Source organism: Limanda limanda, chromosome 11 (assembly GCF_963576545.1).
Source record: "Limanda limanda chromosome 11, fLimLim1.1, whole genome shotgun sequence".
Taxonomy (NCBI): domain Eukaryota; kingdom Metazoa; phylum Chordata; class Actinopteri; order Pleuronectiformes; family Pleuronectidae; genus Limanda; species Limanda limanda.
In genome coordinates, this window is record NC_083646.1 from 2,503,054 (window position 1) to 2,527,313 (window position 24,260).

General features: G+C 42.9%; 1 protein-coding gene across 1 annotated transcript in view; it reads right to left on the reverse strand.

The window, feature by feature from the left end:
- Positions 1–24,260, reverse strand: part of thsd7ab (thrombospondin, type I, domain containing 7Ab) — a 132,601-nt gene that overhangs the window by 38,652 nt on the left and 69,689 nt on the right. The window contains exons 9-14 of the mRNA XM_061081407.1: positions 20,700–20,934; positions 11,592–11,707; positions 9,752–9,887; positions 9,024–9,127; positions 6,671–6,865; positions 5,236–5,502 (exon numbers count right to left, since the gene is read on the reverse strand). Of these exons, the coding sequence (XP_060937390.1) occupies positions 5,236–5,502; positions 6,671–6,865; positions 9,024–9,127; positions 9,752–9,887; positions 11,592–11,707; positions 20,700–20,934 (1,053 nt within the window). The remainder of the gene's footprint in view (positions 1–5,235; positions 5,503–6,670; positions 6,866–9,023; positions 9,128–9,751; positions 9,888–11,591; positions 11,708–20,699; positions 20,935–24,260) is intronic.

A 24,260-nucleotide genomic window follows, 5' to 3' on the forward strand; every position in this document is an offset into this window, starting at 1 on the left:
GCCAGGTTCCCAGGAGGCTTTTGGGCCGAGGCCAGGACGCAGATCACTGGCAGATCATTCCTGTCGTCTGTAGAAGTCGACTCGGAACCTGGATACAGGATCCTGCTGAAGCACTGGAGCAGGTGTCACTTCTGTGGTCCTGTGTTCTCTGTGTTCACAGTTTGAACCTGGATATGTGCTGGATTCCCTTTAGAAGTAAACAACTTAGAACTCCATTTTTGCCAAAGTTGTATTAAAGTAGTAAGAACCTCTTTAAGACGATTTAAGGGCGAGGTACCGCAGGTCCTTCCTTCCTGCTGCTGTCAGACTGTACAACCAGCTGTGACCCCATTGAACACACAACACAATTTGTGCAATTTAATTTATTTAATTATTTAATTTAATTATTTAATTGCATTGCACAGTTGTTCTACTACTTATTATTTATATGCTTATTTGACTGTTTACTTTTTCTTTTTGCTCATTGTTGTTTTTGTTTCTTACTTTGTTGTTTTGCTCTTTCTCTTGCTCTTGTTGAACTGTGCCTGCGCTGCTGTTGTAAAACCCTCACATTTCCCCACTGTGGGACTATTAAAGGATTCTGATTCTGATATGCTATTTTAAAATCCACGTCCCTCTTCATTAATGACATGATTACAACAGCTTTAGCGTATGTTTCCTTCTTCTCTCTGGAGAACTCGCTGTTTTTCCCGTACGTTGGCCCGATGTTTAGACTTGAGGAGGAAAGATCGACGCCGGAACAGAAGACAAGCACTTAACGTGGCAAAGACAAAAAAGTGCAAAAGATTGATCACTTGCACACGGATCCATTTGCTAAAATTCTCTGACGCTCCATAAATTCTGGGAATCCTTGGCGTTCCTCCCAGAAAACGTTCTAAACTCTCTTCTAACGATATCCACCATTTTTCAGTTTAGCAGAGGTTGTTTTGACAAGGAAGGATTTGGGTTGTTTTAAACACGGCTGGTTTAAGAACTGGATGCGACCCAACGTGAGACAGAACAGTTTATTACAATGTTGTGGCCTTTTCACTGATTGTGTTTATGGTTTCATTACAGGATTACACAACAAAAAGGACCATTTTGTTTGTGTCAAAGGACGAAACACAAAACTCATTGAATTTTGGATCAAGGGGAAGAACCAGCTATTTGTTTCTTCAACATTTCAAGGTCCATTGCTGTTTGACATTGCCGTTGATTTTCCAGGGAATAATTCAAGGATCTTTAAATGAAACAGCCATATTTACTGAAAGATATTTATGTGTGTGTCGAATCTACTACAGCTTGATTGAATTTAAAGGAACCGTTAAGCTTTGGTGGATGAATGCATTCTATATAACCCATCATTTTGCCGATGGGAAGGGTTGGGATGTTACAGTTTGTTTTTCAGCCGGATTTCACAAAAACAACTGAGCATATCTCAAAAAAAGTGGTGGAAGAATCGGACGTGAGACAAGAAATAACTTATTAAATTCAGCGACAGATCCAGACAAAGGGATCCAGGATCTGCTTTTCCCACTTTGCTTTTTTTAACATTTATTTCACCAGTTTCTCGGAGAATAATTCATGGATCTGAATGAAAAAATGTTAACGATTTGCTGCAGATCCACAAAAAACTCTAATGTAGTGGATTTTGTATTTATAGTTTAACTACATTTCTTTTGTCCTTCTTTTCGACTCTTTTGCTTCTATTATCTTAATTGTGCATTTTCCTGTTGCAGAACAATAAATATCTGAACCAATCAGTTTTAGTAGAGACTTTATGCGTCATGCAATCTGCAGTTTTTGCTCCTTGTTCCTAATTAGATTTTTTTTTTCAGAACTCCTCTGCAACAACAGTGTGAATTCAGCTTCACATCCTGTCGGCAGCGAGACACAGTTTCAGTCTCGAGTTGTTGCTGTGAGTCTGTTGATTGGTCTCAAGTCCCGAACCCCCCCCCCCCTGCCCACCCGCCTCAGCTCTGCCTTTGCCTTGATTATATTCAACATGACAACACACTAATTAGATCTTCTTGTGGCTGCAGTTATTGCTGCGAACTAATAGAATCAGGGAGTTTGTCATTTGGATGTTAGTCGCTTCTCGTGCTGCTGATTATTACATCCCTGCCGTTCGGATTATCTTTGACCATTGAGATGGTTTAGAAACACCTTACACACAAATTTAATTAAAACATTTTAAGTTAATTACACTCTGAAGTCCTTGAATCGTTTCTCACTACAACTGTGTTAACGGCTCTCGAGAACATCCGGTGTTATCGTCGCTTGAAATATTCACTCGCTCTCATCGAGGAACGAGGCGATCGGCAAAAAAGTGAGCAACACCTCAAAGCTGGATCGGGGGGGCACTTTTAATGATAATCCCCCCTTTTTAATCTGTGGATGTCGGTGGAACACGGAGATAAGAGCGGCACGGTTCAGCCTGATCGACATCACAGCTGAGGGCTCTGAGTCAGCGGGAAGGGCCGGGTCTCCTCCTCCATCCAGATCGAAAGTGACGACGGAGAAAATGACACAGAGGATGAAGGAGAAGGCGGGGGGGCAGAGAGAAAGAGGGAAGAGCCACTGAACAACGGGAGAAAGGAGAGATTTTAATGATATCTTCCAGATTCATACGAACTAACGCCAAGATATCTCTCTCTCTTTTCTTTATCAAGTTCAATGATGCTTGAAGATGAATGCATGGATGCACACACACACACACACACACACACACACACACACACACACACACACACACACACACACACACACACACATTCACAGAGGTGGGAAGATACACACAGGCTGACAAACACACACACACACAAACACCACAACCTCATCTCTACACTTCTCACACCCACACTCAGATTAACTGACGCATCCGAATCTGTGACTCACACTCGGAGACTAAAGCCATGTTTTTATATCTGCACAACAACTGATGTATTTATTTGAACGTCTCTCGCATTCTATTTCACAGCAATTTCACAACGAGTTGTTTTCCGAGCTCGGATTCTTTTCTTGAAGTATTTCGGATCCTCACGACGAGGAGACAAATGATTCTGACATGAATGAGCCGGAAGAAGAAGGAAGCTGCTCACGTGAAATCCAGAATCTGAATCTGGCAGCGGCTCTCGCATGTGCAGAAACAAAATATTTCAATTTGCATGAATATTTAACAAAACAGAAATTTATATAAATTCTTGCTTCTGCACTGTTTCTGTGTCCAACAGTATATTTTGCTCCTGAAACTGAAATCGAAGCTGGAAAGAGAAATAAATCTGTTCGACAACTGAATGAGCATCAACACGTTTGTAAAGATTCTCTTACAACAGAGAAAGTTCCAGAGTAACAACCTTGAAATCTGTAGTAAATTATCATTAAGTCATTTCTGCAGCAGCGGTTCAAACCCGACACCAAGTCAGAGACCTCACATCCGAACTTTAAGCAATGATTCAAACCACAGAACATCTGTTGTATTAATGGAATTCCCCAAATACTGTGTATGATTGTTTTTCATGTGTATTTATTTTTGGTATTTAACTTTCCACTGCTATGAGCACAACAATCAAAAATCCATTTCCCCCCGTGGTATTGGAGTGAATGGATTCCGCATGGATGGACATTTCTAGATGTATGTATTTGTTCCCCTGTTGGTCGGCTGCGGCTCAGGAGGCAGAGCGGGTTGTCCACGAACTGAAAGGTCAGCAGATCGAGGCGCTGGGTGAACGTGTGAATGGAAAAACTGTATCGAGACAAGAGAAGTGCTCTTCTGTGTTGTTCAAGTAAAACAGCTCGTCACCAGGTCGACCCCTGACCTCCGGGGAATCGGGATGTCGTGCTGGAATCATCAAGCCCAAGATTCACCAGAGGCCAGTCTGTCACGCACACTGAGGAATGACGGACTATGACATTTCCTACACACCCTGGAAGTGGTTGACCAATCACAACGGAGTGGACCAGCTGTCTAATCAAACAGGCTTTATCAGGAGGAGGAGCCTTAAAGAGACAGGAGCCAAAACCAGGTGTTTCAGACAGAGGCTGAAAAGAGGAGCTGCAGCAATGGACGGTCTGAGGAAAGTGTTTTCTGAACATTAAAGCTTCTATAATAACAATCACTAAAACTATGAGTCTAAATAGATAGATAGATAGATAGATAGATAGATAGATAGATAGATAGATAGATAGATAGATAGATAGATAGATAGATAGATAGATAGATAGATAGATAGATAGATAGATAGATAGATAGATAGATAGATAGATAGATAGATAGATAGATAGATAGATAGATGGATAGATGGATAGATGGATGGATGGATGGATGGATGGATGGATGGATGGATGGATGGATGGATGGATGGATGGATGGATGGATGGATGATGGATGGATGGATGGATGGATGGATGGATGGATGGATGGATGGATGGATGGATGGATGATAGATAGATAGACAGACAGACAGACAGACAGACAGACAGACAGACAGACAGACAGACAGACAGACAGACAGACAGACAGACAGACAGACAGACAGACAGACAGACAGACAGACAGACAGACAGACAGACAGACAGACAGACAGACAGACAGACAGACAGACAGACAGACAGACAGACAGACAGACAGACAGACAGACAGACAGACAGACAGACAGACAGAAAGATAGATAGATAGACAGACAGACAGACAGACAGACAGACAGACAGACAGACAGACAGACAGACAGACAGACAGACAGACAGACAGACAGACAGACAGACAGACAGACAGACAGACAGATAGATAGATAGATAGATAGATAGAGAGAGAGATAGATAGATAGATAGATAGATAGATAGATAGATAGATAGATAGATAGATAGATAGATAGATAGATAGATAGATAGATAGATAGATAGATAGATAGATAGATAGATAGATAGATAGATAGATAGATAGATAGATAGATAGATAGATAGATAGATAGATAGATAGATAGATAGATAGATAGATAGATAGATAGATAGATAGATAGATAGATAGATAGATAGATAGATAGATAGATAGATAGATAGATAGATAGATAGATGATAGATTACTTTATTCATTCCCGAAGGGAAATTAAGTCGTTATAGCAGCCCGTATATTTGAATACAATAAAATACAATACAATACAATAGAATAAAATAAAAGTATTTAGGTAGAAAGAATAAAAACAGAAACACAAGATAAATAGATGATAATGTTTCTCAAACACACACACACACACTCACCGTGGCTGTTGCAGCGCAGGGTCTCCACCAGCCGTCCGTCCTGGTCGTAGCACACCATGGCCTGGTAGCGGTAGCCCTGGCCACACTCCTTGATGTCTCCCTGGACCTTCAGGCCCAGGACGCTCTCCACCCGGCCCCCCTCGGGCAGGATGCAGTCCGACCAGTTCCCCACCGGCTGGGCGTTGTACTTGTCGCAGGGGCAGTACTGGGTCTCGCTCAGCGGATACATCTGCGTGTTCTTGCACTTGTCTTTCTTCTTGCTCCGCCCTGAGGGAGAGGAGAGGAACAGAGATGAGTCCAGACAGCCGGAGGAGAGGTGACTCCACGTGTGGGCTGGTGTCGGGGGTCTCACACTGAGGGGCTGAGGCCACTTGTTCGGTGTAGTGTACTCGCTGACAGCCACAGCAGCCTCCCAGGATAGATCACGCTGGAAAACATGGCTCCAAGCGCAGCCATCTTTCACTGAAGCGTCTCCACATTTTTTATCCTGAGACGTGTCAACCATCATTGATTGATGCAAGGAAACATTTCCCTTCTGGCACTTCATCATTAGAGGATGTTTCCCACACAAATAAGAACAAGTGGCGTCTTTTTGCTTTTGGGTTGCAGCCTCTTCACCGAGCTGGTTTCACTGCCTTGTTATTTTCCACAAATTTATCTTAGATTTAAAACCATGCCTCTAAGCTCTATACTGCTGTGGAGCAATATAGTGTGTGTGGCTATAATTTCTCTGCAAAGGTCACATCGATCAACAGGCGGCAGCAGAATGTGTTGTATTCTCCACTTTTACAATCCTCTCTGAGGGAAACTGAATTTGTTCCACTTTATATTGTTATTGAGCTGAGAATAGTGACCTTAATAAGAGGAAACAGACTTATTTTATCCACCAATAAAAGGATCTGAGAAGGACAAGCCGACATCTCATATATCCCCAAATACAAGTGGAATTGAGGATAAATCTATAAAACCCACAACCTCATCTCCCCAAAAACTGTATCAGTGTTTAACACCGAGGTGAAAAGGTCGAGGGAAACTCCACTTTCACATTCTGGGATAATAAAATCTGTTCAATCTTCCTCCCGGTTTAAAGTTGACTTCTCGGCGCCCTCAGGAACACCTTGTGGAGGTGCATTAATGCCTTCCACCACTTTCATCATTTGCTTTTTATGGCTGTGATGCACGAGGCAACTCCCCCGAGGACAATCGGACGGATAACAAAAGCCTGTGGAGTTATTTCAGATTTGTTGCTTTAATCCCACCGGAGCATTTAGCTGGCGAGAACCATCTGAGCAGATTTATGCCGTCGTGTTTGACTTTACTGCGAGTCGCTTTTGGAGAGTTGCCCTCCAACGTTATGCCCCAAACTGCCTCATCAACGCAAATAAGCTCGTCTGAAGAAAGAGAGGTCACGGGCGACGGCGCTTTCTGCTCTCACCTATCAACGCCCTCTTCCGGGTGCGGACGCCGACGCAGTCCGCGGTGCAGGAGGAGAACTTGGACCAGTTGGTCAGCTGGCAGTCGTCCTGGCAGGGCAGCTGACAGTGCTGAGTGATGACTGGCATGACCTTGGCGAACCTCAGACACTCGCCGATGTCGGCCTGCGTTCCATCCAGCTGGCGACAGGACACAGCTGGGACCGGTCGAGGAAGTTGTTAAAAAATAAACACAAAGAAAGAAAGAAAGGCTCCATTAGAATGTGAACAGGCCCGTTACATCATCTAATGTGTGTTTGTTTCAGCAGACTGATGGATGGGCACAGCAGGAAGTGAGCAGAGCAGAGTGTGTGGTAATAAAACAAGAAATGAAAATGTCAGAGGACTTATACTGACTGTAAATACATCTCTGAGGTACTTATATTCAACTTCCATCTATTCATATGTATCCTTATTTTATACTCATTCACCCGATGAAGGGAGATATCAAACTCTTCTCTCCACTACAACTTGCAGCTTTATTGTTTTGACCTTGAGAAATATCATCTGCTTTTGGAGGGGAATCCCAGAAATGTGTTTTTATAAACAGAGTCAGCTGATTCGATGAAGACCATTCTCGTTCCTCTCTGGTAAAAAGCCACAGCCGCAGCCGGGGAGCTAAGGTTAAAGGCTCTGGAGCCGTCTAATTTAATAGTGCAGCACATTCCGCCTCATTAAAGCACAAATTGCAGGATATAGTAGATCATGTTAATTGGTTTAAAGTGCAGCTGGTAGGTTTGAATTGACACCTTAGCACCTTCAGACCGAGCCGCGCTAGCTCGGTGTCCACGCTCCTCATCTTTAAACCAGTAAATATAATCGTCCATTGGCTGTATCCTAATTTTAATTGACAGATATGAGAGTGGACTCAGTAGGAAAGCAAATATCACTTCAACTTCAGCTCTAGAGGGAAACTAAGTCACTGAAAAAGGCTGAAAGCTAAACCAAGGTCTTCAGATCAAATCTCACAAGGGGCTAAATAACAAATATGAGAGTATAACAGACACAAATGCACTTTAGTTTGAAGCCCCAAGTCGGTTTGTCTCTGCTTTCATCATCCCATTCTCTGTTCTTTCAATAAAGGGTATTACCGGTGTTGCTGCGATATTTCATTTTCCTGTGATGCAGACGTTCTGCAGGTTTCTACCTTCACCGCAAAAATCAATCTCTAAGCACTTTTTTTTGCTGAACCCCCGTGGGCACAGCTATCGGTTCAGAAAGCCTCAGTGTGATGGCGTGTGAGGTCAGGCCTTACCTTGCAGAGAGAATTGTACATGTACCCAGTTGTGTTTAATTTAAGTGCCACTGAAGTGGCAAGTCTTTTTCTATTAGGAAAGTTTCTGTCCACATAAGCAAGACGACACATTTTTCAGAAAACACACAAAGCAGAGAAGACGGAGAGTCTCATTTGTTTTAAGTCAGCGACAAAGGAAAAGTCATTTAAAAGAGTCGGAGGTGCGAGAACACGAGCGGGAGACATCAAGCGTCTCAGGGAATCATATCAGAGAGAAGCTGCAGAGGATCACTGACTGGGACTGAGGTTCAAACGGACCTGGGAGCCTTTTTCAAGAATGGACTCGCTCTTCCATCCATTTATGTAAGTTAGACGAAGAAGACACAGAAATATAGGCACTAATAATGGCCTTCTATAGGAGCTGGGGCATAATGAAATTGATCATTCTGCGTGACTCGCTGAAATTGGATTTTTCTGAAAGCCTCCCAGGACCACACGGAACATCCATCCTCCTCTAAAAGGCGAGAGGAAATACACTCCTTTTTTTATTTTTAGGAGGGACAACTGCAGCTTCTTTAAAGCACTCGTCACGTCTGCATGTGTCCATAACAACAGGAAGTCGTGCAGCCGCATGCTACAGCAGCATCTTCGCCCAAATTTCAACAAGACACATTCCATTAAAATTTTATGACAAGAGCCTGAGGTGTAAAAAAACTGTCAACAAGTCTCCAGAGAGGCGCTGATGGGACGTGAACACGTTTCCTTCCCGGACTTCGGATGATTACATAAAATAAAAAATAAGCAAAAGAAGGAAAATAAGTCTCTTGTTGATGTTTCTAAACTTGTTTATATTTCTAACGGAGGTGTCAGCCCCAGTTTGTGTTAGTTTCCTCTAAGTGGGAGGACTTGATGTGTGACTCAGTAAATTGGCCCTTTCTCTAAACCTTGGCAGGTCCGTCTGCTGCCGTGTGGCTGCGATCCAGATGCAGCGCGATGAGCAAAGATTTGATTCACGCTGATGAGGGACGGTTCGGAGACGGATGCAGAGGGGACGTGGGAGACGGAGGGATTGGATTGTGTACCTCTGGTTTGGAGTCCGGGTCCACAGGACTCCTGGGCTGTGGGACTTTCCTGTCGGAGGAACCACGGCACCAGCTGGCACTTCCTCCATTTGTGGGTTTTCCACCTGGTACAAATCAGGACAGTTTGTTCATGACTCTGCAGCATAAAGCCATTGGAGTAAAATACTTCACTGAGATGTCCCAGACAATATTAACAATATTTTATATAGATTAAATTACAGGTCTGTATTTATAGTTTGTTAAATGTATCAAGAATTATCCCAGAAACATAGAAGAGCCCAACTAATATGGGTTTTTGTGGACATCGTTTCTAAATTGTTTATTCTGTAGTTAAAGTTAAACTTTTTATATCGGCAAACATACCAAACATTGTGTCTGTGAAAGACTTGTATCAGCTGATAAATCGGCTTTTAAACAGATATAATAATGCAGAATAATCGTAAATTTAGACATAATCCCAGATATATCTATTGTGGGTTTACTCAAAATGTGAAGCAAATATTCTACATTATTTGACCGATGCAAGATGGAATAATTCTAACGATGCAATGTCTCAAAAGCCAAATATTGTTGAGATTCTCCCGATATCAGTGAATCCGCAGCCAAAGTAGTATCAGAAATTGACTGCATCATTATTACGTGTTTAAATGTGTGCTTGTGTTACAAGGACAGAGACAAAGACTCACGTTACTCGCACAATAACCATTCTAGTCAGAATCATGAATCACCTGAAGCCTGGACAGACTTTGGGGACCTCACAGTCCTTCTCCTCCTCCAGCAGCTCTGGACACTCCTGTCCTCCGTTGGACGGAAGCTGGATGACGAGACGCTTCCTCCACTGCTTGCTCTTCACAGGGTTACCAGCTGTACAGACACACACACACACACACACACACACACAGACAATTACCGGATTAAAATATGAAATATCTGCATGGACAAGGGGAGAGAGGCATGTCAGAGTGATGAGCGAGGAAACACTCGGGGACGAACGTTGCCAAATCCAATTGACAGCTATCACACACAACATGCACGTCTGATTACTGTAGATATCAAACCAGCAACAACGATGATGATGATGGAGAAAAATCCTATTAGAGTTCAGAATTGACTTCGATTAAATTGATGGTATTTGCACGTGTGGAGAAGCCCTGGAGTCGTTCATTAAGACGGAACGAGCCTCTGGAAAGTCCCGAGCTCGGCTCTCAAGCTTCTGCATGTGGGCGGCGTGCGATCCTCTGCACGAGGTGAAGGTATCAACAGCATCACATTAAAATGCACAGCCAGCGCCGCAGCGTGCTCAGACTGTAGAGATGTATGCCCGGGTGTCAAATAAAGAGGTCATCAAAATATGGACGATAATGATTCTCGGTCGTAAATCGATGTTATACATTCGCCACTGGCCGCCTGACAAAGGTGACCTCGCGTTTTTTTTCAACAGCGTGAAAACAACAACCGCCGCTCAGTCGCCGACACGTGTAGCCGCGGGCGAGCGGGTTCCCCAGGTGGAATGGAAGAGGTCGGAGCAGATATGGTCGTACGTGTCAATCTGTCGAACTAATCATGTGTAACGAGATGTGAGTGCATGTGTTTGTGTGTTAGATAATGAGCTGGTGTTCTGTGCACAGGGTCACGCCTCCGTAGTGTCTCCACACAACTGCTTCTGTGTCAAACTCCAGAATAAAGTCAGGACCATAAAGTATTGTGACCTGTTATATGATAGTAATCTCTATAAGAATATGTGAAACACTTTCTTCTAAATCAAGTAAAGTGAAACTACTAAAACCATTAATCAAGACTAGGGTTGCAAAGGGGTGGAAAGTTTCCGGTAAATTTCCGGAAACTTTGAAAAATATATTAGCATGCTGATTGAGGATTGTTCATCTGTTCATCTAGACTATTTCCATACATTTATCCATCAATTATAAAATATGTTTACAGACGATTCCAATTGTTTGGCTAACTATTTATATCTCTGGCATTGCATTAGTGTTTTTTTACAAACTTTTTTCTCATCTTATTCTACAGAACAATGCCACGTGCACTATCTCATGTGTGGAGACATTTCACCTCATCCAATGTAGAAGGAAAGGCTGTGTACATTTGCAAATACTGTGCAAAGACCTATGTTAAGAATGACACAACGATGCAGAAGCATATAGTCAAGTGCCCAAAGTTTCCTCAGGGCTCAAATCAGCCTATGACACAACAACATGTTTATATTTATGTCTGTATATGACAAGGTAAATACAGTTAGTATAAATTACCCACAACATTTCCAGTTTATTTCCGTTAATTCCTGTATATTCCCGTTAATTCCCGTATATTCCCGTATATTCCCGTTAATTCCTGTATATTCCCGTATATTCCCGTTAATTCCCGTATAAATCTGTTAATTCCCATGGAAAGTTTCCAACTTTGAATATTCCCGGTATTTTGCAACCCAAATCAAGACCCTGAGGAGTAAATAACCTTGACTCCTTTCCCCTGATCTGAGTGAGGAAGTAAAACTCGCCCTCGGCTTGGCTCCTCCCTCTTTGCCTTTGATTAAAATGTATTTCCCAGTACCTTCGTCGCAGGTGACCGGGCACGGCGTCCAGTCGCTGAACGGGGTCACGATGCAATCCTTCTTGCAGGGCAGCTGACACGGCCGCACTGTGCCGGGGCGAGGGCCGTCTGGACACCTGGAGGAACACACACACACACACACACACACACACACACACACACACACACACACAGACACACACTCAGTAGGCTGCAGAGGGACGCTGCTGGGGACTTGTGATGAGCTACATATTCACCAGAATCACAGCGTTTAGAGGTCTGAGGCCAAAACACTGGAGGATTCTTGATTCTGAGGATTTACACTCAACCCCCAGAAAACACTGTTATTACGTCTGAATAGAACCGATGGTAAAAACAACCCTCGACTGGAATCACAGGTTTCTGACACGAAGCCGCTCTTTGGCCTCAGAATCTAAAAGATACTGAATTTTAAGCTTGTTTTAAAACTGGGGTAAGAATTTCTTTTGCAACTTAATTAGGAGCAGAGACCCTGTAAAAATCCTGTCTCATACACAAATGAAATCCCAAGTGTTTCATATGCATATATATTTATTCATCATTCACAGGAAGTAACAATTTAACGAGAGGGGGGCGAGGGGGGGGTTTGAACACGACCGCCAGATGAACCTAAATCAGAAAAATAAATCATAACTGTTTCTATAACTCAGTGAATATAGAACATTATAAAGTCAAGTGAACATCATAACAACTGCAAAGACGTGTGGTTAATAATAAACAATAATATTTATAATTTAACTTGTGGAAGTGTCTTCTACTCCAGAGTAATTGAACCTTTAAATCTGAATATAAAGTACATTTATTTATTATTTATTTAGTCCCTTGTATGTGTTTTCTTTTGTTGGTACGACAATTAAAAGGTTGATAAACGTGTGTAATATGTGCTTTTAACAAATGGGAAAACGGAAACACACAAATCAACCTTACAGCGCAGAAACACGACAAACAGGAAAACACAACAGCAAATCACAAGAATGGCCCGTAGCTAGCGCCCGGTTCTGTCAGAAGTTAATGTCGTTGTGTTCTGTGATTTGCGATTATATTTTATTTTATCTGCCGTTGTGTTTTATTTCCCACTGTGTCATGTGATTTGTTGGTGTGTGTGTTTTTTTGTTGTCGCTGTTGTGTTACTTGCTCTCGTGTTTTTCCATCCCTCCTTGTTATGTGCACTTCAGGCTCTCCATCGTCTTGCTTACTGTCAACAGACTTTCTTAAACCCTGTTTTGACGGAATACTTTATGCAAACTGTAAACCCCCCCCCAGTAATTTTCCCATAGCAAAGACATATAAAATGTTGACTACCAGTAATATACACAGTTTATTTCCTCTTGAATAAATATGACTGTGCTGTGTCCATCTATGTATTGCTTGAATACAGAATGTAATTATTCCAGGCTCAATCTAGGGCAATAACCAACGATGAAAACCTCTGTAATCACATCCAGTTGATGAGTGATGTCCGCCATCTGGCTGACAGCACTTGAAACATATAAAGAAGCGATGGTCACCCCCCCCCCCCCCCCCCCCCCCCCCTCTAGCAGAGCCATGTTAAACCTCCAGGAAATGTTCAGCAGCTCTGCATGAGGATGATTTCATTAATTTCTCTCTGCTGAGGAGACTGTAATACGCAGAGCTCCTTAAGGATAACGGACCCTCCATTGTTTCAGCTGGATTCTGGAATCAGTAGATGATAATCCCTCTGATACAGGGTCAGGTCGAGGTTTGTTGAACAAGGGTTACGGTTAATCTCCAGTCATTTAAGCACCTCGGGTCCCCGTGAAGCAACTGGACCAAGATAAATCGGTGGAGAGAGACCTGCTGGGAGACATCTTGTAATCTGATCTCCGCTGGTTCTCGCAGCCAGATGTTGCCGCTCTGTTTCCTCATGTCGGGCTGACACCACGATCATCTGGGTCAGAGTTAATGTTGCTAAGAAGGAGTCTTCTCCTCCGGGCGAACCCGTGCTCGTTAGCGCGGCGTTACCAGGGAAGCGATAGGGAGCCTCACAGGCAAAATGTAATAATGCATTAGTGACACAAGGGGAGATTTACTTTTAATACCAATAGACGGAGCTCCATCCCTCCGGAGCGGAACAAATCCTCCGGTGTCTTCATACGAGCGAATGGTCCCCGGGAAAAAGGAAGCAGCTGCCGACTGCAGCAGAGCGAGGATGCGTTTCACGTTTTGTGTTTCAGTCGATGCTCACGTCTGCAGAGCAGCGGGTGAACAGGTGTCTCGCTCGAGGACACGTCAACAGGACGGAAAGCTGTGGAAATCCAACCTGTGAAGTGACACTGGAGAACTGTTTCTACACTCGAACCCGCTGCTAAACACCGTATATAAAGCTGTTTTTAGCTCAAGTGAGATCAAGGATCTTCTTATCAAGGCGAAGCTGGCAGAGAATATGAAGACAAAAACAAACTGTGCAATGAAAAACACAAGATCTAAACGCAATCAAAGTGTCAACGGAAAGGAGAGAAAGGCTATTTACTAGATGAGCAGTCCAATAAGCAGGGAAATGATTAAATAGTTCATATTTATATTCTTTGTTTTATGTCCCTGCGCTGCTCAGAAGTTGTTTGCGTCTGAGCTTCGGGATCGGACGTGCGCATTAAAGTAATATTTTCATTCCGGTAAAAACACTGAAGTTTAAAAATACAGCTCGACTGTTGCAGAACAGGCTCTGAATATTAAGCAACATCTTCAGACTGCCGGAGTTTTAGATTTCACCTTCTCTGCTTTCCTCCCCCCCCCCCGTGTTTGTGTGTCTGTGCAAATCACACAAACACGAGCAAATGTTTTGTCCTCGCTGGAAAAACAACAGCATTGATTGTTGGTTCGAATTCCTCCCACACTTGGTGCAGGTGGAGAGAATATTAAAGTGTGTAAGACCTCAGGTGGTGTCCGGGTCTCTTCTTGTGTTTCTGAGTTTCCACAAACATCTCATTTCTCACATAGCTCAAATTAATATCTAGATAACATGAGCTGGAGAATGTAAATCATACAGAGCTGTTGAATAATCGTTTGGTTTTGGACTAATGAGACTATTTGAGTTCTTCTTTCCTCTTGTGTGTAAAAGTTGTGCACAGTTCAAAAGCCTCAAAGTCTGTGGTAAAGACTTTCATTCTTAATTTAATTTTTCTGTAATCGCCTTTTAACCAATCTGTCTGTTTTTTTATTTTTTTTTATTTGACCTTTATCTAACCAGGAAAGTCCCATTGAGATTGAAAACCTCTTTTTCGAGGGAGTCCTGGCCAAAAGGCAGCAACAAATAACATATGTACACTCACAATATTACACTCACAACATATAAACAGAAATTAAAATGATAAAAAAACAGTTACAAATAAATTAAAATTCATAAAAAACATCTGCAAGTAAAAGAAGTGGTCTGAAATGGTCTCATCGTAGATTTAAAAGCGTTCAAAGAAATCATTTCGGTTAATTTAAAATCTTTTTGCAGCCAGTTCCATGTGGTGGGAGCAGAGTGGACGAATGCCCTTTTTCCTGATTCAGTGCGGGCCAATGGAACTAACAAAAGCATCTGATTGTTTGAGCGCAGACTGTAACAAGCAACACTTTTCTGTGTGATTAAATTACAAATATATGATGGCAGTAGCCCAAGCATGGCCTTATAAATAAAAGTGCACCAATGTCCCAGCCTCCTGGTGGACAAAGAGGGCCAACCCACTCGAGAATACAATTCACAGTGATGGGTCAGGGCTCTACAGTTAGTGATAAACCTCAGAGAAGCATGGTAAACTGCATCAATCTTACATAGACATTTAGCTGAGGCATTCATATAAATCAAATCTCCATAATCTAAAGTGGATAAGAACGTTGCAGTGACAAGCCGCTTTTTCACCTCAAAAGAGAAACAAAATTTGTGCCTGAAGAAGAAGCCCAATTTAAGTTTCAATTTCTTCACAAGATTGTCAATGTGGGGTTTGAAGGAAAGGTTTTACAAATTTAACACATAGGGCTTTGAGTCAAAGCAGGTTGGAGAGCTTCCACTTCCACAATCCCTTCCTGAGTTCTTCCAGCACAACGCTTGGCTGCAGCTCATCCACGGGGGGTGTGAGAGCTCGTTGTAATACTGTGTTGTCATTTATGCATTTTTTATTACGTATAAATTTGTTGTTCCACTGCGTCTCCTCCTTTATTTCTCCTGTTGTCATTTCTGTCTGTGACATTAAATTCTTTTATCTTTGCTTGTCACAATGTTTTTTATTGTTTGTTCGAAGGGAAAACAAAGTTTATTTACAAGGCGCTCGGGGTATTTTAGCTCAGCTGCACAATTTCATATTACACATTCTCCTTCTTGTGTTTCCCACCAGTTCACATGTGTGTGTGTGTGTGTGTGTGTTTGTGTCACTGAGGAAACGCACTCCAGTGAAATGAATGAAGACGTCCACTAATGGCATCTGTTTGTAACCGACTGGCTGCTTCCAGTCAGTGTCACGATCTGCTAATGATCTTTAAATGTCATGATTTGTTTCGAAGTCAAAGACGCACGCAACATGGCGCCGGGAGCGAGTCCCAGAGCACGACATTAAGACAGGCAGCTCGACGGATACCCGTGTTCTCCGAGCCGCTATTAGCACCAGTGAGCAGCAGCAGTTTTCTGAGAATGAGCAGATGGTTGAGCAGGATGACGACTGGAAAGTCAAAACGAAGGACTGTCTGTAGTTTTAAGAGAGTGGAAAACAAGGTCTGCTGGGAAAAGATAAGACCCGATTCATTTAATAATCAAAATTGCAGACGACACAACAGGAACATCATTTGTGTAATTTAGCATAAAGCTGCTGCAGCTCTTCAAGGACCCTTCAGAGGCGTCTTCGGCCTCGAGGCCCTTCAGCGTCAAAAACAAACCGTCTCCATTAAGAAACACAGCTGGGGGGGGGGGGTTGGGTGATTGACTGGGTTTAACGCTGCTCCTGTCGAACATCATAACCGGCAAATCATTTCTTTTTTTTTACACAAATTCCACAGCATCAATGTGATTATACGAACACACACTCAGCACACAGGCTGTCAGAATCAATAAGCACACACTGTTGTTGTTTCCCCCCCCCCCCCCCCCTCACACCACAACAGCTTTCTCGATAGGATGATCGCAGCCCGAGCCCGAGGCACTGACATATTCCTCTCTGTTGTGTCTCCGGTTTTTCTATTGGGCTCTGACAGTCAGTGTTTATGTGTGTGTGTGTGTGTGTGTGTGTGTGTGTGTGTGTGTGTGTGTGTGTGTGTGTGTATCTGTGTGTGTCTGTGTGTGTGACATGCACTCTGTGAGGTTCACTGCCTGGGGCTGTTGGAGGGAGACAGCTCAGATCCATCTGCGAACGAGACGGAGCACATCTGCATAAGCAGGGTGCACACGGCCACGTCTGTTAGCTCTGCTCGGATCCCACGGGTGCACTGATCAACCATACCTGCCAGTCGGGTGGAGGCAGATGAAGATATGAAAAAAAAGAAAAGGAAAATAAACAATAACCATATCAAGTCACTCCCCGAGTGCAGGCGAGGAAACGATGCCCCGGAGCAACAGATGGCCGGGAGACCGGAGCTGCTGCAGGTTTTGCTTTGGTAGAAAAATGTACAAACTCAGACGTTCTTTAATGTTGACACGTTTCCATTAAGGTTCGTGGAATCCACCCGGGGAGATGCAAGGCGTCAGAAGCTGCCACGACAGAAGGGCCGTAACCTTTTACACAACCACAGGCAGGTGTCAGATTAAAAGAAGCTGCATAATGAAGGCAGGTGCTTTAACACCGGGGCGCTGGGGATCACAGACTGGTGCGACCAGCAGGAACATGAGACTCGTTCTTCAGCTCGACACCTACAGGGAATCTTATAATAGACGGTGAACTCCGCTGCTGCCATTGAATCAGCGGGTGAGGAGATATTTTCCTGACAAGCCCTTTGAGGTTTACACAGTAAAAAGCATCAGCATCATCAGGGAATTGAGCGTAATGTTGGTTCAGTCGGGTCAAGTGCAGCCACACTCCGGTTCCTCAGCTGAGAGAAGCAGATCTATACTCCAGCCCACATCAGTTATAGCTCAGCTGATCCTCTCCTATTTATTCATTTATTTCCAGCTGCTTTAGATGCCCACTCCTTTTATGAATGCTGAGCCTCGGTGGAGGTTTTGCATTCTACTCTTGTTGTTTGTTTTTCTTTTCACCTCCAGCGCTCACGTATGTTGAATGCAGATAATTTCACCTCCTCCAGCTCCGTTTAAAAGCCTCATGTTGCTCTTTGATAGCTGGAAAACACGGCTAATTGTCAGTCAACCTAATAAGACCCATTTGTGTGTGTGTTTGTGTGTTTGTGTGTGTGTGTGTGTGTTCACAGCTTCAACAAAAGTGAAAGGTTCTACACCCAGAGAGCTTCTGTCTGTTGTGCTACAATGAAAGTCTCCTCGCTGGCTTCCATCCTGTTACTGGTCCCCTGCTGGTTCGTTCCAGTGGTCTGACGAAAATCCACCTCAACACTTTGACGGAAAACGTCTTTATAGGGTTCCAACAACAGACAGAGCTGCACAACAAATGATGAACAGTAAAGAAAACAAACAGAGTCTGAGGTGAGGTTGAAAAACAAGAGGAAACTTGTTCAGCACCACGGACAGCACCCCCGCTCCACTAACAAGCCCCAGTCGGTGGAGAGACTCTCGTTTGACGACTCTCACAACATGTGACATTCTGGTCTTTTTCCTCTCCAGACACCAGGAAACTGAGGCTCTGAGGACATGTATGCTTTATGTCCTGTGGCCTGAATCACAGTGGATCATGTGGACTTTGTGGTTTTCTGTCTGTTAAGCTCACAGAGAACCGACTGGCAGACGGTAAACTTTCATCAGGAGCTTGAGATTGTCCCAGGAACAAGTTAATGTTCTTCTATATCTCTGTGAATGGATTGAAACTAGTCATGTGAAGTGGATATTCAAAATAGGCTGACTTCTGAATGCTTAGTGTGTTTTTCACAAGTGGATTTTCCACTCTTGACATATATGTTTTATTTCCTGTGGCCTGAATCACAGTGGATCATGTGGACTTTGTTTTTGTTTACGTTCTGTCTGTTAAGCTCACAGAGAACCGACTGGCCGCCAGTAAACTTCAGGAGCTTGAGATTGCCCCAGTGTTACAAGTGAAAAGTAAATGTTCTTTTCTACTCTGTGAATGGATTGAAACTAGTCAAGTGAAGTGGATATTCAAAAAAGACTGACTTCTGAATGCTTAGTGTGTTTTTCACAAGAGCATTTCCACTCTTGCCCTGTTTAAAAAAATGAGACAATCATCAGAGCACAAACATTACAAAAACTAAACAAAAATAACACTTTCTCATTCAACTGGATGAGAAAGTGTTCCCTGAGTTTTTCAACCCACACTTAGTTATTGAGCAGCTAAATTAAAAGATAATGGCTGCAAATGGGCCGGAACCCTTTAGCCGCTCGGGGGCGTTCCACTTGACACCTACAAGACCGCGACTCTGCAATCTGCTGAACTCGTGTTGGTCTCTTTGTCGTTTTAAAAGTAAAATACAAGACACCCCGGACTCCGACCTTTCTGCTGAGGCCTGATAAGTGCAAATGATGCGTCTGGGTCATCTGCTGAACCAGCCGACGCTGAACTGGACATTAATCTTCATTTTATCTTGTGTTCTCTGTGAATCACATTTCCCATGTACACACACCCCGCACCCCCCCCGAGCCTTTAAATAATTTATGATTCCATCCACTCCTGCTAACTACGCTTGGGAGGGAGAATACAGGAGGATTTTCTGTGATTATAGAAACTCGTTCAGCGGGGAGGGAGGAACACACATGAGGGAACCTCTGGGTTGTTCTCAGCCTTCTCAAAGCAGATCTGCTCCTTCCTCTTGTCTCGTGGAGGAAGATGAACCTTGTGTCGGATGGTAAAGTAAACATGACCGTGTATTGGAACCCACCTCATGCAGGGTGGTCCTCAGCATTCACCACAAACCTCTTGTCTCTCATCTGCCTTATGATTAAATTGCCTTAAAGTATCAATCCCACTTAATTACTGTCATTATCATCAATGAGAAATTACCAGCGCCCAAAACGGCAGGGCTAATTAGACTTTAAGGGACAGGAAGATTATTTATTTATCCATGGTTGCCTGCGAGGGGAAGATATGAATTGGGAGTTAACTTCACGAAGAAGTCTGCTCGTCTTTCTCAACCAGCTCCGGCTCCTTGTTCTCCGACTCGCTTTCACTCTCCTGCTCTCGCTTCACTTCTATCCTCCGCTGCTTCTCTCATCTCTCTCTCACTCCTCGACTCCTCTTTTGATTTTTAATCTCCACTTTCTCACCATCAGTACACTCAGTAAACTCATACTAGCCTATCCTGAATATGGTGATTTGTTAAATTTCGATGTCTAAGTAGATATTCAATTCTACTAAATTCCAGATTTATTCTGAATTTAGCATTTTCTGATTTACAACTGTGTATATTCATGAATATTCTGCGCTTTTCCACCATGCAGAGTTAACTACTGAGGTACTGAGGTGTTCATAGCTTGAAACACTCACTCATCCTAACAGATGCTCACAGTTTGACCTCGCTATGTAAGAGAGACTTGAAGAATGTCTTCATGTTAATCAGTGTTGCAGTTAGAGGTTCTTAAATTAATTATTTCACACATCAAAAGGCGACCGAAGCTCTTCTCTGCTTCCATCTGTGGATTCACACCTCCAGGTTTCACAGATTTGTTTCTTCCATTTTCAATAAAAGTGTCTCTGTGAATCTGTAGAATCTGCTGAAGTAGAGAATTGTTTGAAATGAAATCGTGCCAGCGCTCAGACCTCGATGAGCCGCTGCTCACAGCAAACAGACTTTACCTCAGAGAAGTGAGCGATTTCCACTCTGACCCAGTATTCCAGGAGCTTATTTCACACTTATATACACCTACAAATCAGAGAGGCTAGAAATAACCTCTAATTCTAAAACAAGACGGCTGCAGCGAAAAAACAATCTGCACACGTATCTCAGGCGAAGGCACAGACACGGCTGCTTGAAACCAAGCGTAAACAAGTGTGAGAAAGAGAAATCAGACGAAGAGCAGCTTACTTCTTAGGAGGCACCTGTCCCACATTGACCCGCACACACATGACCTTGCGAGTCTGCATTCCCGTGGAGCAGGAACCCTGCGTGCTGCCGCTGGTGGACGTGTTGACGGACGTGGACGAGGGGTCGTCAGAGCAGAGTCCCCACGCTCCCGTGGACCAGTGGTAAACCGTGCAGGCGTGCTCGTTGCAGTTACGCACCTCCTGCAGGGAGCTGCTGTTGGGACACAGGGCTCCGCCTGGAGAGAGCAAAAGAGAGTCGAGGGGAAAATTATTAAAGACAAATAGCTCTAAATGTACGAGAAACTAAACCAGTTGCATTTATACAACAGGAAATATGTTCAAAGTGAAAAAACAAATGTATAGTCTGTATAGTCCTAAAGCTCTGTGGGGATTTTTAGCCTCTTTCAGCTTCTTGTTTTGGATCATATCGGAGGAGGTGGGATTTATGAATTATCGGCTTCGAATTTGGGAGAGTTCATGTCCATCTTTATGACAGGCTGTGTATCATAATAACCTCGGTGGTCAACTAGCTATGAACCATTGATTCTACATCATCAGGAGGTTTTTGAGAAACTAAATATATGAATTGCTTCATCACATAAGTAAGAATATCACTTGTGTCGCCAGTAGTTTTCTTTCCAGCTCTATAAATAGCTCTAAATGCACAGGAAACTAAACCAGTTTCATTTATAAAACATGAAATATGTGCAAAGTGAAATCACAAACTCTGTAGAGTCCTAAAGCTCTGTGGGGATTTTTTTGTTTTGGATCATGTTGGAGGAGGAGGATGGATTTATGACTTATCGAGTTCATGTCCATCTTTACGTACAGTCTATGTATCATAATAACCTCGGTGGTCAACTAGCTATGAACCATTGATTCTGCATCATCAGGAGGATTTTAAGAAACTAAAGATATACACTGCTCAAAAAAATTAAAGGAACACTTTGAAAACACATCAGATCTCATTGTGAAAAAAAAGGATGTTGGATATTTATACTGATATGGACAGTTTAATGTCTTAGGAACAAGAGGATGCCACATCTTTGATGGAAATAAAAGTTTTCAGCCTACAGAGGGCTCAATTTTATAGACACCCCGAAAATCACAGTGAAAAAGTGACGTGGCAGGCTTGTCCATTTTAAACCCTGATTAAAAAGTGTTCCTTTAATTTTTTTGAGCTAATTAATTCATCACATGTAAGAATATCACATGGACGTGTGTAGCCAGTAGTTTTTTTTTCCAGTTATGGCTAAAACCAGGCACATTGATAATCACAAATTGACATGTATTATTCCTAAAGACCAGAGTTATGATGTATTTAAAACGTATCTGCGGCTCAGACTCCAGGCACATTTTCTCCATGCGATGCACGCTCCAGTAAAGAGCTCTATAAATTATTTTCAACCTATTTTTCTTCCCTGAAACTGCAGGATGTGTGAAACCTAGTGAATAGAACAGTCTCCCACATAAAAGCTCCTTTATAGTGAGAGTGTCCTGGAGTTCCATTGTTTAAGAAATGCCTCCACCAGCCTCCCGACCTCATATGTAACTTGACAGTAGAGAACAAAATGATAAAAGCTGCGTTTGCAGAAGCTCCCCAGGATTTTATTTACCTCCGTGGAAACGAGCCAAATATTGTTTCCGCCCTGAGCACTTACATTCAGCCGCAGTTAAATAGAAGAATGTCGCCCAATTTGAATGCTCTGCCAAAAATGCATGAGGAGTTTTAAGTGAGGAAACTTATATTCTTTTGCACAATGAGATGGAAATTGTTGATAAACAACTTTGAAAGGAAACGGAATGAGACAGTTTTTAAGTTTCCTGAGTTTCCTTCCCCGAGGCTCCGGCTGATTGATTCGAACACGGCTGCTCAATTCTATGTGCTTAAGTGTGATAAAGGCTCAGGTGCTCTCACTGCACTCTTCTGTTTTGCTTCATCATTGTCATTATAAGTTTGTATTTGTGTATTCGCCTTTTCCTCTCACAGCATCATCAGTTCCTTGCCTGTCCTCAGAGATTACAGGCTCGTCCTTGTGTTGAAGGACGTGTCAGGAAACACGATTCTCCTGAAACCGCAAACTCAAGATAATCCCGGACATGTTGGAGTGTGTGAGCCGGACATGTGGGATTTCAATACTTTCAAGGTGCTGACCTGAAATAATAAATATGCATACTGATAACTTTCACTTCATATTCTTTGTTGTACGTCTGACGCTGCTGTTTTTGAATTGCTCTCCCTCAATGCTGTCAGTGTGTGTGTGTGTGTGTGTGTGTGTGTGTGTGTGTGTGTGCCTGTAAATCAACTGTTTCTTCAATATCATTTAAAGGTGAAATGTTTGCATTAGCACTTATTTATGGCCCTAATTCTGTTTGACAGCCCAGTTCCACACAGCTTATTAAGACAGAGATTGAAAAAAAGGAACCTAATCAAGCCATGAACCAAATTAATATCAGCTAATTAATATGTGTAGAATATGACTACCCTATAGTTTTATTGATAAACTGTACAACCGAGATTCTTTGTGTTTTCTTGTGATTATTCACGCTCATGAGGAGTTGTTGACATGCATCTCTTTTCTCTCCTGAGTCATTCCCTCCCTCACTCAGCTGTGTGCTGGATGGACTGAGAGACGCCCTCTCTTCGTTCTGGAGTAATTTGAGCCACTTTGGGATTTGAGCAGAGATTGAGAGAGAGCTGCTGTAAACCTGTGTTTCTCTGCTGCAGTTTGACAGAGAGCCAGGTCCGTAATGAGCGGCGGTGTAGCCACAGTCGGGCCTGAATCACCGGCTGCCAACTGCAACAAATCTCAGCCTCATAGATACTGAGGCGGACTTCCCTCCTGCTGACTGCCGTCTCAGCTGAGGAACAACATGGAGATGCTCGTGCTAACGCTAGCATGACACGATGCCTCCAATGAGCCGGAGCTGACGCCCAACATAGAGAAGTCAGACGGTAAAATGTGAAGCTTCCGTAGATACAAGATACTGAAAAACTACACGTTGGGGAAATAGTCTTGTTTTGAAATTCCAAACAACTAGTTTTGCTGTGTGAGGCAGGAATTGTGGCTAATACATTTAAAAATAAAGATTAACTTGATTTAGGCCACACCCATATGATTACGTTTTCATTTTTGAATTAAAAAAGTTTGAAAATGCTGCTTTGATTGATGCTAGCAACCGATGGTTTAATGTTTAAAGATGAAACAAGCGGTTCTCCGGTTGAATTGTGGTTATTACTTCCAAGATCCCATCAGTGTAATTAATTTTCAATACATTCATGTTCTCAGGATTTACTGGCTCATTCACAAAGAGCGGGAGCAAGTGGTGATATATTAGCATGTGATATGATGATGAGTGTCATGTATTAAGATGTACTTCATGAGGTGGCATCATAATCACCATAACATTCAATGGGAGCTGTTTCTTAAAGAGGTCATTAATTAGGTTTATTATCAGTGTGATTACCATGAGATTCTATTCAAACATGTTGGTGGTTGAGTATTAATATGAAGCCTGGGCATCTTGAAGCTTTGAGTACGTCCTGTCGTTTGAATAGTTT